General features: G+C 53.9%; 1 protein-coding gene across 1 annotated transcript; it reads left to right on the top strand.

Annotated features, from left to right (window-relative positions):
* Positions 1 to 4911: 4911 nt before the first annotated feature.
* Positions 4912 to 14225, top strand: ZDHHC22 (zinc finger DHHC-type palmitoyltransferase 22). The gene is made up of 3 exons (XM_058567428.1): positions 4912 to 5090; positions 6925 to 7464; positions 12249 to 14225. Exons 2-3 carry the CDS (start codon positions 6939 to 6941, stop codon positions 12512 to 12514), a joined length of 792 nt encoding a protein of 263 aa, XP_058423411.1. The 5' UTR covers positions 4912 to 5090; positions 6925 to 6938; the 3' UTR covers positions 12515 to 14225.
* Positions 14226 to 15816: the final 1591 nt, after the last annotated feature.

Raw genomic sequence — 15816 nt, 5'->3', positions numbered from 1 at the left:
ATGGGAAGAGACAATAAACAAGTAAATAAACAAGATCATCATAGAGGCAGTAAGTGCTACGTAGCAAGCAGGGCTATGTGGTAGCTGGTAGCTGGTGGACTATTTCCATACAAAGGGCAGGTGCTAAGTTGGCATCCTTGCCATGTAAAATTCACAACAAACTCTGCAAGTTAGCTAAAATCCCCATTGAATGGACACGGAATTTGAGGCTCAGAGAGGCTAAGGAACTTGCTCAAGGTCACACAGCAAGTGAATGGGAAAACAAGGATTCAAGCCCAAGTCAGCAGACACCAAAAGCTCACAGCAAAAGCTTGTGTTTTTTTCATCACACCACACAGCCTGTCTCTTGGGCCCTGTACATCTCTGCTAGAGCAGCAGGGGAGTTGGAGACATAGGGGTTCAGGGATGTGAGGTCTGGGTCACCTGCTGCTCTGCAACCATAACAATGTATCCAAGAGTCCTACAACCAGCCAAGGGCACTGCAGTGACCTCGCTCTCCTGTCACCCCTCCCTCCTCCTCTAATTGAGATGTCAGCCTTCTGCCTCATTCTCTCCTGTCCTGGACACCTGGCATCAGGGCTCTCAGCAGAGACAGCTGATCTCCCCTGCGCCTCCCCAGCCTCCTCCATCATGAAGACATAAAGCGAGGTTATGTCAGACAGACGAGTGTGCACTCTCTCAGCCCCCCTTTTCTTCTCTTTCCTCTCTTCTTTTCCCTCTTCTCCCTTCTGCCCTCTACCTCCCTCCTCTTTTCCCTCCATGCCCCCCTTTCTCCCTCCATTTGCCTCCTGCATGCCTTGAGAAGAAAGGCCCAATTAATCTTGCTGCCACCACCTCCGCTAAGCCACGCACTGGTCCACAGGCACAGACATCCTTACCAGGACTGCCTGAGCTGTCCCTGGAAACCAGGGCTAATTGGTAAAAGATCACATTCGTTTCTCCACAGCCTGAACACTCCAAAGGAGGCTCTGCCAAGCCAAGCCAAGATTTCCACCTTGATCCATCAATCACCAAGGAGACCGCTGGTGTCACCTGTCACCCAGAGGGTGACATTCAGACCTGCTGCTTCTGCCTTGACATGTGGGCTCGGTTGATGAGCATCACTGTCCCCACCACACACACACTCTCCAGCACCGCAAACAGTGGAGTGCTCTGCTAGGCGTGCTGCACAGTTACTTTATTTTTGTCATTTCACATAAATATCTTACCTAAAGAGAGATCATGCAGGTCTTTTATCCTGAGGGAGTAGGTCAGATCCCTGCTTCCTTTACGCAAGTGACGTGTTCCAGAAAAGTTGAGGATCAATGAGATTTTTGCATGTTAAACCACCCTTTAAGTCGAACATAGGCAAGGCTTGCAAATTAACATGCAGCAAATCTCTGAACCTCGGTTTCCTCGTAAGAAAAATGGGTTTAATCATGTTTGCCCCAGCTAGCTTGCAGGGCTGTTAAGAGACCCGGGGAATGAAATTTTAATTTTGTGGATGTACTTTGCAAACTGCAAAGCACTTTATTCCATCAAAGTAATGTTGTTGTTAAAAGGAAGATGTAGTTGGCCAAGTAAATTACCACCTCCAAACAGAAATTCTGCGATAATCTAATTTGCATACATTTGGTTGGCTAAGATGAAGATTACATGTTTTTCAAATCCACGCAGGCAGGGAGGGCGTCTCACTAAACCTTGTGAGACTTGAGGAGCACTTTGTGGTTGCCCCTGGCTATGACTTGCTATCGGCAGTAAAAAGCAACCTGTCTGAAGATGTCTACTAAAATCTTAATTTCAGGGCACCAGCTAACCTTGAGACCCCAGTCCCTCTCCACCCTGCTCAATCTGAAATCAATCTGAATCTTTTTTTTCTCTTCATTAACCCTTTATTACAAGTCACATGCTTATAGAAGTATAGGTGGACTTAACGCGAAAAAATCAAATGTATCCAAGAATAAAAAACACAGCACAGAAAGTGCTATATGCATTTCAGTGTTCACGCCGGAGACAGCGGGCGCCCAGGAAAAAGCTCTGAAATAAGAGCATGAGAATGAAGGAAAATCCCCATAGCCTCTTGAGGTGTGGCCCCTGGTGTCTTGGAATGTTCTCCATCCCAAACACATGGGGAGTTGTAGGGCCAGACGGATACGTGTGTGGGGTTCCCCACCCAAGGGAGAAGCGGCTCGCTGCATAGAGGTCCTCTCTTTGTACACAACATTTTGAGGCAAAATGGAAAGATTGCCACTTGGGAGGGAATTTTATTCAAATAACACCACTAAATAGCAAGATTTATGGCACATCTTTCTGGGAAAACGCTCGGCAGCAATCAGAGGCCTGTCTGTGTTCCTGCCCCCTTGGGATGCCTGCAGATACAGTCATAGCTTAACTACGAGAATATATGACAAGTGCAATGGAGAGAGTGGTTTATAAATTATTTTCTGACGCTGTTTATGGAGGATGAGACCACAGTTGGGATGGGTGGCGGCAGGATGCGAGATGAATGGTGGATGTGGCCTCACCAGACATTTCAAAGACCTTGGGACACAGCTTTCCTCTCGGAGAGAGACCAGTATCAACTCATCAGCCAATACATCTTTACTCAGTGTCTCTTCCAGGCAAATCATCCTCCGAGGAGATGCAGAGGAGACTCCAAAGTATTTCCAATATAGAACAAGAGGTCTCATTTTAGTTGGAAAGATAAGATGTTCTCAGGGATAAAGATAAGGGCCCAGAAGATAAATAGGAGGAAGTTAACACTATCCAACCTCCTGCCGAGATGGAGGCACTTAAATTACATTATCCCGTTTGATCATCATCACCACCAGGTAACATCTTCATCCCATTTTATGGATGAGAATACTGAGAGCAGAGAGGTTAAGGTTCAAGGTCCCACAGCTGGCAAGTGGCAATCAAGTGTTCGTTCTTAGTCTGCTTAATTCCGATGGAGCCAGAATCAAAGTGAAGTTTTCAGATTGCCCTCCCTATTGATTTTGCCAGGGATAAGCACCAATTTAGAAAAACAAAATAACATTTGGCTGTACTTCCTCTTATTCAATTCACTGAGGGGGGGGCTGAAGAACTACTCACTCTAGGTCCGAAGCTTTAATGTCCTTTTCTGTTGATAAACTGTATTTCTAAATAAATAATTCTTCTTGTCCATTTGCGTTTCCCTGGCCAGATCTCTGTCTCTTTCCTGGCTGAATACTCCCTTCCCCCACTGACATCTTCCCACATTCCTTTAGCTTCCCTCTCTCTCTCTTTCCCTCCCCTCACGCACACACAAATTCAGACACACACCTTCCCACCACACACCCATATGCCAAATAAAATTAGAAATACCACCCGACTCTCAAGGTATTTAGGGAATGGAGATCTTCAATCAATACAGCCCAAACCCAACACTCCAGGCTCCCTCCCTCCCAAGCCAGTGTGAAAGGCAGGCAGAGCTTGTGAAAAGGGCCCAGACAGCCATGATCTTGACACAAAACAGCTCTAAAGGGTAAAAGGCCATTTGTGCTTCCTGTGTCTGTCCTGTGGCCACTGGAACTCACAGGGCTACCAGATTCCCCAGGGGCCAACATCTGGCAAGCAGGTTCTTTTGCTCCTATGCAACACCCTTTCAGAACATGAAAAGGTTTCCTGGCCCCCTTTTTCTTTTGATGTACGCTGATAAAACACAGAGAAAACAAAATATGTTTTGTTCATATTCAAAAATACAGGCTGAGCTGATAAGCATATGGTCCTTATTTCAAGGGATTGCTCTTGTTTTAATCAACCAGTTGAGAAAGCAATAAACGGTTATTTATTTATGATGTTTGCCTTCATCCAGAAGAATGAAACAGGGCAGGTGGGTGAGTTATGACAGCCCAGGAAACAGAGGAAGTGGTGTCACCAATATTCCTGCAGTGTTTCTAAAGATCTCTCTGCTCCACCCCACCCCCATTCGACACACACTGGCCAAGTGTCCCCACCCTCTTAGCACCTCTCAGTACCCACCTCAGAATAGTGAGGTAGGGAAGAGGAAGGAAATAGGAATAGGGAGGTGGGGGTGGGGTTCCAGGCAGAAGCTCCTAGTTCAAGCTCTGTGTCTGGATAAAACCCTCTGTTGTCCTCCCATCTCCCAAATCAGAGCTCCCCCTGGTCTCAGCGGGTTGTGTCGAGGCTGAGAGCAGGTGCATTTGTTCAAATCCAGGCTCTGTCACTTCCCACTGCATGACCTTGGACATGTGACTTAGCTCCTCTTTGCCTCAACCTCCTCATCCACGCGATGGGGATCATCAAGCTTCTGCTGAGAGGATTAACAAAACTGCCTTATGCTAAAGGCTTAGCACAGTGCCTGGTACATAGGAAGGGCTCAATTAATGGTGCCAATAATTATGAACTAATACTCCAATAGCGCTTACTACGGGCAGGCCCTGTTTAAGGGCTTTACATAGATTGTCACATAATCCTCCCATCTCTGTTTTACAGATGAGGAAACTGGAATCTGAAGATCACACAGCAGTGAACGTTGGATATTCAGACCCAGGCAGACAGCCTCCAGAGTCGGGGCTCTCAACCCCTCTGTGCACAATGACGCTGATCTTTATGGGTGTTGCCCGTGGCAAGCTAGGCTCTCAAACCCCCAGGCTTCCCTCGGTCTGAGAGCAGAGAGCAGGGAGGGTTGTCAGCCACAGCGGGGAAGGAAGGAGCAGAAGATGGCTAGAGCATCCACACTAGGGCCGAATCCAGATCCTACAGTTGGAACTGGTGGCTGAAGTCAGGCAGGGCGCCCCAGCCCGCTCCTGGGGAATGAGGGGAGGGGAGGCAAGTCCGCGACACCGAGAGGGGTGGCCAGAGCGCCGCCCCCAGGAGGGGAGGGGGGTGGCGGGGTTGGGGGGGTGCCCAGCTGCCATCCCCGCCGCCTCCTGGCCCCCACTAGCTGGCGCCCAAGTGGGAGGACGGCAGCTGCCCGCTCCCTCCTCCCCACACCCCCGCTACCTGCCCAGTCCCCGAAGCGAAGCGTGAGGAGGCTGCGAGCCAGCGGGGCCGAGCCCACAACTTTGCAGCCTCGGGGAGGGTGAGAGCCGGCGTCCAGGGCTCCTCTTGTCCGCGGCCAGAGCTCGGTGAGTTCGTTTCCCCACCCCTCTGCGGCGATGCGGCGGCAGCGGCGCGGGGGGCGGCTTCCCGGGCGTCCGGGAGGCGGTGGCCAAGAAGCTGGCGGCCGGCGGCGCCGCCTGCCTCCTAGGGCTCCGGCTGTGCCGCCCCCCGCCGCGGGCGAGGCCGGCGCCAGTGCTGAACGGACAGCTCTCCGCGTCCCGGGTCGCTCGGGGGGTCTCTGCTGCCCCTTCTCCGGCGCAGGGCCGGGGCTGCGGCTGCCCGCCGAGCGCCTCTCACTCCCCGAGCCCATGTCCTTCGCCTTCCAGGCGCCGCGGCGCATCTGGAGGCTGCTCCCGCGCCCCCCTGGCGACCAGCGTGGGGAAGACACTTGCTTCGCCGGAGCCCGGGGCCGAGGGCTCTCTGGGGTGGGCAGCACCGCCGCAGCCCCGGGAAGCGCACGGCCGGGGCGGTACCGAGCCCCCAGCGACCACCCCCGGGCGTGCCCTGCGCTGAGCCGCAGCTGCGGAGAGAGGCTCGCGCTCCCCACGGTGGCCGCGGGTCCCCGGGGGCACCGGCACCCGCAAAGGGGACTCCAAGGTGATCAGTCGCCCAGTCGAGACGGGACAGCCCGGACGGAGGCCTCGTGGCATTCGCCCATCCTGGTTGCAGCCTCCTTCCCAGAACTTTTCTGCACCTCGGGCTCACAGACTCATTAGCCCCTGGAAAAGTTCTCTCGGGCGCCAGAATCCTATTTCCCGGTGGCTGCGGAAGCCTGGCAGGCATCAGCGCTGTGGGGGGCGGGGTGGAGTGGGGATGCGGTGGGGGCTGCGTCTAGCGGCGGGGGTCGATCCGCCGAAAGGCTGGCCAAGCACCCACTCCTGCGTCCAGGGCGGGCTTGTTGGCATCTAAACGGTTTCGGCGCCATCGGGGTTGTTTGGGTTTCTCGCTCCAGGGGGGCGGTAGGCGGGCGCGAAGGGGGGATTTTAATTTTGTCGCCTCAAATGAAAACGCTCTTTGCAAAGAAATAGCCTGGGCAACCAGCGTCGGAGAGATGGGCTGACCAGGACCGGCTGACACAAGTGTTTCAGCTGCCCCCTCCCACCCCATCCGGTGCCTGAGCGCGTGTGTGAATGTATTGATTGTTTTAATTGATTTTTTTAGAAAAGCCAAGTGGCAGCGGTTGCGTGTGTGTACACACAGATATACACATACACAAACACAGATACCCAGGCGCACACAGATTACACGTACAGTCACACAAAAGGAAACCCCCGCAACACACACACATACACACATCACGGACCCACAAGCACACAAACCTCCAAAGAGCCTGGGATACCAGATGAGGTCCCTGAGTACGCCCGAAATGTGGGGGGGGGAGGGGGCAGGGGGCGAAGAAAGGGGAAGTGAAGCCAGACTTCCAGTGGTCATTTCTCTCTGCCCCCACCCCAAATCCTCCGCTTTCTCCTCCTGGGGAATCTGAAGGAGAAATCCCAAAGCTGGTTTGTTTCCACTGCCATAAAGGAACGGAGCCCTAGCCCCTCGTTCCCCACTGCAGACTTCGAACAAGCCCGGACTTCGCCCTCCTTGTGCCTGACCCCGGGGCGCCAGGGCACCGAGGTGGCTCAAAACCCAGGGAGCAGGCACCGGGAGGTAGAGCCTGGTCCCCAGGGGCCGTTGCGGTCTCGGGGTCTCACGCCTGCTTGGTCCCAGATCAAGGAAGAGAGGAGGGGTGAACCGAGGAACAGGGGTGGGGAGCACGGATTCGCGTGGAGCGGGACCGAGAGACAGCGCCGGAGGAGCGCCCTAGGGCGCCCCCTGGACACGGCGGTAAGTCTTTCCTCTCCCCTGGGCCCTTAGGAATGTAATCGAGGATGCTGGCCCTGAGGCTGCTCAACGTGGTGGCCCCCGCCTACTTCCTGTGCATCTCCCTGGTGACCTTCGCGCTGCAGCTCTTCCTCTTCCTGCCCAGCATGCGCGAGGACCCCGCGGCAGCCCGGCTCTTCTCGCCCGCGCTGCTCCACGGGGCGCTCTTCCTGTTCCTCTCAACCAACGCCCTGGGCAATTACGTCCTGGTCGTCCAGAACTCCCCGGACGACCTGGACGCCTGCCAGGGGGCCTCGGCCAAGAGGGCTCCATGTCCCCCGCCCAGCACCCACTTCTGCCGAGTGTGCGCCAGAGTCACCCTGAGGCACGACCATCACTGTTTCTTCACCGGCAACTGCATCGGCAGCAGGAACATGCGCAACTTCGTCCTGTTCTGCCTCTACACCTCCCTTGCCTGCCTCTACTCCATGGTGGCCGGCGTGGCCTACATCTCCGCCGTCCTTTCCATCTCCTTCGCCCACCCCCTGGCCTTCCTCACGCTCCTTCCCACCTCCATCAGCCAGTTCTTCTCCGGTGAGTGGGCCTTGGCAGGCAGGTTGACTCCCCCACTCCAACTCCAAGTTTGCCAGATGTAGCAGATAAAAATAAAGGATGCCCGGTTATATAGTAATTCCAGATAAACAATACATAACTTTTTAGTATAAGTATGTCCTAAATATTGCATGGGACATACTTATACTAAAAAAATTTACTGTTATCTGTCTGAAATTCAAATTAACTAGGCATGCTATATTTTATCTGGCAACCTCCCTTCCTCCCCCCACCCATCCTCTTTCATCATCATCTCCTTGCTCACCATGGACCATTTGGTCATAGAATTGTGGCGATCCAGACAGTACACCTGCTCTGTGTTAGGCGGGGCTGGCCACCTCTCCATGCAGCCTGTGACGTACACCCATGCTATGACCTTCCTCTGCCTGGACCCCAATCCTGCTCACACATCCCCCCAAGGACTTTCCCTCCAAAGGTCTTGCCAACCAACCACAATAAGGTTGACCAGAGTGCCAGGCCAGCCCCGGCAGAAGGCTAAACCCTGCCCTCCTGCCCCCTGTGTCTGAGCCCACCAGGCTGTTCTCCAGCCCGCAGATGGCTCAGAGTTGGGGACCCTGGTTGGAGATGCAGCCGTATTTAGTGGCTCCATCTTCAGACACAGAGCCGGGGGACTGCTATAGGATCTGATCCCCCAGGAGTCTCTTCCACCTGCAGGAGCCAGGCACGTGGGTCTTCACACTGGCACTCAGTGGGCACCTTGGTGAGGACTGTACTTTATGTAATGTGCCCCAAGAAGAGCTTCCTGATGCCTGGCCCAGAGGGACCTGGCTCCTGGTGGCGGTTACCGTTTTACCTGTCCTTGAAATTTGCCCCCACATCGTTTTCTTCCACTCCATCCCTCCCCTCATCTTTAACTCCTACTAACTTAGTTCTTACAGTTGGTAGCATGCACGCATGTGTGTGTGTGATATTATCTCCATTTCTCAGAGGAAGAAATTGAGGCTCTGATGGGATTAAATGGCTTGCCCAGGATTTTATGACTACTGGTAGCAGCATCTGGCCTGCCCCCTAGTCTTTAAACAGCCCCCAGGAGCACAGGGAATACAGCGTGGTTCCTTACCCATTGACCATTCAGGGACAGAGAGCAGCTCCTTCGACTGAGAACCCAAGGTTGTCTTGATGGGCCTGGGCTGGATGTTCATAAAAATTCTGCTCCACTCTGGGGGAAGCCATCATTTCGATCTTTGTTGGGGCTGCAGCCCGGTCCTTCACAGGCGTAGAACTATTGTGCCATTTGGCGATGGAAACACAGAGGCCCAGGAAGGACACAGCCATGGGGGCTTCCTGGAGGCCTGGCTGAGCTGGGCCCAGAACGCAGAGCTCTTGGGCCTTCTGGATCCTGGCACTGGCATAGGAGGCTGCTGGGACCGAAATAACCAGGACGGGGGAGGGTAAGTGGGCGGGCTAGGGGGAGGAGTGTGAGCACAGGCAGGTGGAGGGATGAGGAGAGCCTGATTACACTTTCTTTTCCAAGTAGCTTTATCACATAAAAATGGATGGTTCCAAAGGGAGGATCTTGAAATGGTTTGATTTGAGATAAGCCTGGGCTTGAGGCCTGTCCATATGTGCCAGGTTTGGGAGACAGGCAAGAAAGGAAGAGGGGCCTCTTGCTTTGATCTGATGGGAGGACAGAGCCAGTCAGTGCCTTGGGACCCAGATCCCTGTTCCAGCAGAAGGATGAGTCCCACCATCTTTTCCCTCCTCCCCATACCCACTAGGAAAAGGAGGCCAGGATTTCTAATCTCCAACTCTCCCATCTCCCTCCTTTGCCAACCTTTCATCTCTCCCCTTGCCAGCCCTTCTGTCTCCTCCCCCACACATACACCACACCCCTTCAGCTTCTCCCTTCCTTTCTCTTCTCTCCCTATTCTCAACCCAAACAGTTTAGGGCACACCCTCTCTCATCCGCTCCAGAGGACAGGTGGACGGGAGGGGGGAAGAAGGGACAAGTTGTTTCACGGATTGAGCTGTCCCCAGCTGTGGTACTTTCCCTGAGTCAGATCTACCACCACAGCAGGGGATGGCTGTGATGTGGGCCCTGTGGGCTAGAAGTGGGAGGGGTCTTCTAACATGAAGGTGGCTGCTGATCACAGGCCCTCAGTGGATGACAAAGAGGTAGGAGACTGGCCAGATAGATTTTAGAAGTTGTCCTTTCTTTTGGCTTCGTGGGACTGTACAGATTGTGTCACCTCTCTGAGCCTCATTCTTCTCATCTGAGAAATGGAGATGACACCATCTGACCTGTGTCATGGCATTTGGATAAGTACACTGGTGCGGTGGGTGCCACCAGAAAGCCCAGCAGAAGGGAGAGGGGACTGTGTTTGTTGAGCACCTATGATGTGCTGCCCACTGTGCCGGCCTTATTTTCTCCAATCCTCACTACGTGTCTGTGAAGTAGGTATTCTCATATGCATCTTAAAGGCTCAGGAACTAAGATTCAGCAAGGTCAAGTTGCTTCAAAACCACACAGCTGGTATGATTTCAACCCAAGATTTGTACTGAAGGCTGCTGGGTCATGCTCTTTCCACTAACACACTGCCTCTTGGGGGCTGCTTCTTGATGAATGAGCCAGTTTGGAAGGGAAGGAGCTTCTTGTCCCTGGAGATGTATTAAAAACGCTGGGTGATGATCTGTCGAAAGTGTTATAGATGATTGGTGGGAAGCCGGGGCGGAGATATGGGATATGGTGTGACCTTTCAGGCCCTTTAGGAAAATTCTGTGATTTTCTAAAAGAAGCAGAACTATTATTAAATAGTTCAGAGGAGCTGAGGCAGCTTGAAACACTTCGAGAGAAAGCAAGTCCCCAGAATAGCCTTTTGTAGCTGCTGCATGGGGCCAGGAAAAGGCCACAGGTCTCTTCCGCATGCCTTGATTTAGTGCCAGAAAAAAGCCTGTGGAAAACAGCTTCCGCCAGCCCAATCTTGTCCCTGGGGCTGAATTGCAAGGCAGGCCTGAGCCTGATGGCTCTGATGTTCTCGCGTCCCAGCTCGAGGGCCGTCTTTGCCTGTCAGCATTCCTTGAGCCCAGAGGGCACCATGGGACCAGGATCTTTCATCCTGTACATGGCTGCCTGAGCTAACCTGTGCTGACAAGGGAGAAGTGGGTCAGAGGGATGGCACAGCCCAACGTGAGCCCTGTCCCGCTGCTGTCCCATGCCAGCGGAGGGGCTGTTCTCAATGCCAGCTGGAGCGAGCTTTCCATCCCCTGGGCAGCTGGACTTATTCATCTCCAACTTTGCACAGAGAAACCTGCTCTCAAAGCTCCTAGGGTTGAGGGCAAGAGGAGGCTGCTAATGAGCAGACCTGAATCAGGTCCACATCCTCCTGGCTGCTGAGTCCACCACTGCTTGGAATGGACACGTTTTAAAAGTCCAGCCCTTTAGGGGTCTGGAAATTGGAGACTTGGGAGACCAGGGAAGAGGAGGGCTAGGGCCAGGGGACAGTGGGAAAAGGGCAGGATATGGTTGAGATTTACAGAGGTCGAATAGGTTGGAAGGTGGGGTCTCTGGAGCAGATACCCTCACCTCGCTGGAGTAGGTGGTGGTGTGCTTGCCCCAGGGAGACAGGGGCTGAGGAAAGCTTTTGAGTTCTCTCCTGGGCCCACTGCTCTGGCCACTGGGCAGGTCAAGGTGGCTGTCACTACCACAGCTGACTGAGTGGCAGCCCAGCCAGGACTCCAAGCCCTGGGAAGGAGAAGGAGAAAGCTTGATGGTCTTAGGAGTTAAACTTGAGCCCTTTTTGGCCCTAGTCTCCTCATCTGTGAATGACACCTGGCAGGGAGCACTGCAATAAGTGTGACCCAGAGTGCTGGCCACTTCACATATAATTTCCTTGAATCATGCAATCCTATGGAATCATTATTATTATACCCATTTTACAGATGAGCAAACTGCAACTCAGAGAGGTTAAGAAACTTGTGTAAGTCCACGGAACTGGGAGATTCAAACCTAGCATGGACTGACTACCCCAACTCTGAAGAAGTGTGGGATCTCTTACTCAGTGGATATTTAAAACCAGTAACAGAGTGCTGGCTTAGAAGAGTTAAGGGGAGGTCCTGCTCGAGGCAGGGGGCTGGACTGATGACCTTGGGGGCCTCTCCCAGCCTTAGGAAGCTCTGACTGACAAGACAGGTCTGGCTGAATGTTCTGGTGGCCACACGGTCTTCTTGTTAACATTAATGACTGAATTATTCTCTAAGTCGGCGCTCTGCACTGCCCTTGAGCCTGAGCTCGTGACTTATCCTTCTTGATGACTAGGCCCTATTCTCCATCATGCTGTCACTTTCCCGAGTCCTCCCAGCTAGTGCTCCCAGCTCCACAGGGATAAGGTGCTGCAGTCTAGACAGCTGCCCAGGCGTTGGCTCTCTGTCTCGGGTCCTCAGCTCACCCTCTCTACTCCTGAGAAAAACTCCTTCTGTTTCCAGCCTAGAAAGAGAAGGCAGAGGGAGACGGGCATCTCTCACCCTAAGGAAATATTAGCATCTGGGAGCTGCCTGGCAAAGCTTCCTTCCCTTCTCTCTCACGTCCCCGGTTGTCCCCTCTCACCTCAGGAGCCATCAGCACTAAGGAAAAGTTAGGGCAACTAGTTTATCTTTCCTCTCCCTCACCGCAGCACTGAGATTGCTACAAAACGTAGCTCCAATTTCATTAATCTCCCTCCCTTCCTAGCGGAAAGCGCCTGCCTGGATCGCAGTTCTGTACGCGGCCTGGGTGTAAAGTGATTCTGGTGTTTCCCCACCTCCTGCAGGAGCTGTCCTAGGTTCTGAAATGTTCGTCATCCTCATGCTCTACCTCTGGTTTGCCATCGGCCTGGCCTGCGCTGGCTTCTGCTGCCACCAGCTGCTGTTGATCCTCCGGGGGCAGACCCGCCACCAGGTGCGGAAGGGGGTGGCAGTGAGGGCCCGGCCCTGGCGCAAGAACTTGCAGGAGGTCTTCGGGAAGAGGTGGCTGCTGGGCCTGCTGGTCCCCATGTTCAATGTTGGAGGTGAGAACTCGAAGCAGTGGAACAAGTAGCAAGCACTACCATCATTTCTGTGTGTGTGTCCTGACTTCTCCTGAACATCAGACCATGGCACCCTTGTCTCCACCCATGACCCACTACAATCTCGTGCTGGTAAGGTCCTAGCATCCACCCCTGGTCTGTGACACATAGAGAACAGTGTTGGCTGGTGGATCATGACAAGGTGGAAAAATGACTGCCCTGGCATTGTAGGCTCCCCACGAGCCAGCCAGGTGGCTGCCGTTAGGAGACCTGTGCTTTTGTTTCTTCTGTTGGGGTCCCTGCCTTCCCCCTCTGCCTGCCTCGTCCACTCTTTCCCATGTCTGTTGTCATCGTTGCTATCTGCTAATGTTCTTCCTCTGAGCCCCATCTTGGGAGTGGGGAGTGGATTCTTGCTGCTGGTATGATGCTCCCCGGGACCTGGAGGCTGGCAGAAAATGTTTAAAATTACCATAATTGAGAGGCAGCCAAGTCAGCTCCAGCAACTACTAGGGACATTGGGAAAGGAGGGGTACATGTCGTTGTCCCCTCTGGGCAATTGTGGGCAGTGGGAGGGAAAAAGAACTCGGTAGCTTGCTGCCCATTCCCCCAAGTTGCAAGGCCCCTTCTCTGGGACACAGCAGTCAATGGCCTGGAATTTCTAACTGCTGTCCCCTGTCTGCCCTGCCCCAGCTGGGCACCCCAGCCCAGTCCAGGACCTGGCTGGATGCTTCCTTTCCTTCGCACTCTTCCAGCCTTTTCCCTTGGTCTCCAGCCTCCAGGTCTTTGCTAGATGCTGGGAAGGCAAGGAAGAAGGGAGAAGGAAAGGGGAGATACTGATCAATGAGATTGGCATGTGACTGCATAACCGTATAGAAAAGGACGTGCGGGGGGGAAGATAATGAGGAGTGCAATTATGAAAATAGAGGAAGAATGCCTAGGGGAGGGGAGGAGAGAGTGTCACACAGGGGTTGGGCACTGGAATATTTGGGGAATGAGAATGAGAGAGGCAAATAGGTTCATTTTGCCCTGTATAAAGGACATTCTAGCAGCTAATGTTGTATTTAAATGGCTGCCTGGCGAGGTAGTGAGTGCCCCTAAAACTGGAGGTATTCCAGCAGCACGGACTAGGCAGTCGTCTGGCAGGCATGCTGTGGAAAGTATTTCTGCACAGGATCAGGAAAGGGAAGAACTCTTCCCACCCCAAGATTCTAGACTCTTCTTCACGATCGCCAAGTCCAGAGGCAAGATCTGCAGAGAGGTCTGTGAGTTATTTGATCTCATGGAGGGTGGGGCAGGCAAGGGGGGTCTGAAAACCATGATGCAAACTTTCAAGACCCTACCCAGCCACCAAAGTGAGGGTCTGTGGAGAGGCAGGACTCCCTGGGTGTTAATGCTAGTTGAGGAGGTTGGCATTTGAGGACAGGGAGATGGAGCAGTGTCAGGGCAGGTGGGGGCAGTGGTGAGGAGAGCAGAGCTGGAAGGTCATGCTCAGCTCTGATGGGCGAGATTGGGAGAGTTGAGGCCGGAATGGGGGAGACCAGAATACAGGAGTGCAATTGCCAGAGCAGCCCCGCTTATCTGACTGGCTCTGTTTAGGGGCACTGCTGTGTGTTCTGGGACCCAGAAGCCCAGATCTCTGAAGCATATGAGGGAGCTGGGCCAATACAAGTGCCCTCTCCTGACTGGGTCCCAGGGCCAGTCTGCCATCCATGCAGGCAGCAGAGCTGAAGCCCACACTCTACAGCGTCCCCAACCATTGCCACAAGACACCCTGAGTTCTTGAGGCCAGCCTGGGAGGACTTAACCTTGATCCTGCCTTCACGCCCCCTAGAGGGCTAATGTAGTTATGGCTCCACCGGCTCATACTTCTCCCTCACATGTTCATTCATTCATGCATCCTACATATATTTATTGAGCACCAACTATGTGCCAAGTCCCTTCCAGACACTGATATACAGTGAACAAGACAACAAGATCCATGCCATCAGGGGCATCTTGTCACTGCCCCCATGCACGGACTCCCACTCCCTGAAAAATGGTCACTGCCATCTTGGTGGTCAGCGGAGCAGGTCACTCGAAGGGGAATGATGGGCCAGAGAGAGTTGAAGGGGAGCCCAGGCTGCCTGGATGAAGGAGTCGTTAGGGGACATCCTCACCCCCAGTTCTGGCCGTACTGAAGGAGTGGGAATGGAAGGGAGGAGGGGAGAGGCCCTGGGTGGTCCAGGCCTTGGCTCTCTCCTGACCCCAAAGCTCTAGCTTGGAAGCTGGCCCTGCCGTTCCCAGCTTCCTGGAGCCCCAGCACAGAGGAGGGAGCAAAAGGGAGACCCGCAGCGGTCGGCTCCTGGCCAACTGGTCAGTGGGGGTGCCAGTGGGGAGCTTGCCAGGTGGGGGCTTGAGTAGCATTTGTACACATGGCCTGTATTGTCGGTGAAGAACGTCAATAAAAGATGTGGTTTTAAATTGGATTTGCTGTGATCGTATGGGCACTGTGGTTGGCAGCAGGGCTGGCAAGGCTGGAAAGCACTGACGCAGCATACTGGCTGTTAAAATATTTAAGGTAAGTATTACAAAGACTTCTGTTCCGGTAGGTACGTAACCATTGTCCAGACTCCCTGAGTAACCCACCCCTGCGGCCCCAGCTGCTCCTGCCCCTCCCCTGGGATCCCTGGCTCACTTCATTCCAGCAATTAAAACAGCAATGCCTGGCACCTGTGTGAGCCCCCCCGCCCCGGGACCCTGCTCCAGCCCTTCAGCCAGTGTCCATTGTGATTGGTCTGGGTTGTGCTGTGTGGTTGGTAAATGTGTGGGTATCACCCCCACTTGGTAGCAGGTCTGCAGTGCTGGAATCGGCGGACTCACAGGACAGGGATGGAATGTCTAATCTGGGAACTTTCCTCCTCCTCCTCCACTCCTCCTCCCCTTCCCATGTCAGAGGACAGGTGGGGAGAGAATGAAGAGGCGCGTCCACCTGCTCCTTCATCACAGCCAGAGCTGACCACCCCTGAGGATCAGCCAGGGCCCCCTGCCCTCTCAGCTCCTACATCACATGGAGACCTTGGGCTGCCCAGCCCTGGGGGCAGCTGGGAGGGGTTGAGCCCTGCAGGGAGGGAGTGGTCCCTGCACAGGTGAATGGGCATGACCTCTGATGCATCCTAAGGATGTGCAGGCCTGGACTGATGGAGGACACAACTGCAAAGTGCTGATTCTACCTGGGCTGTTGAAGAACCTCCAGCCTAGGCCAGTGTTGTATATGGTGTGCATCCTCTGAACATATGCCAACAGGCAATCAGCAAGGCAGACCCCAGATATGCTGGGGCAGGTGGGGAGGGGATGA

This window comes from Diceros bicornis, chromosome 24 (genome assembly GCF_020826845.1).
Source record: "Diceros bicornis minor isolate mBicDic1 chromosome 24, mDicBic1.mat.cur, whole genome shotgun sequence".
NCBI lineage: Eukaryota > Metazoa > Chordata > Mammalia > Perissodactyla > Rhinocerotidae > Diceros > Diceros bicornis.
Note: the sequence above shows the minus strand (reverse complement) of the source record. Positions and strands in the feature narration are given on the sequence as shown.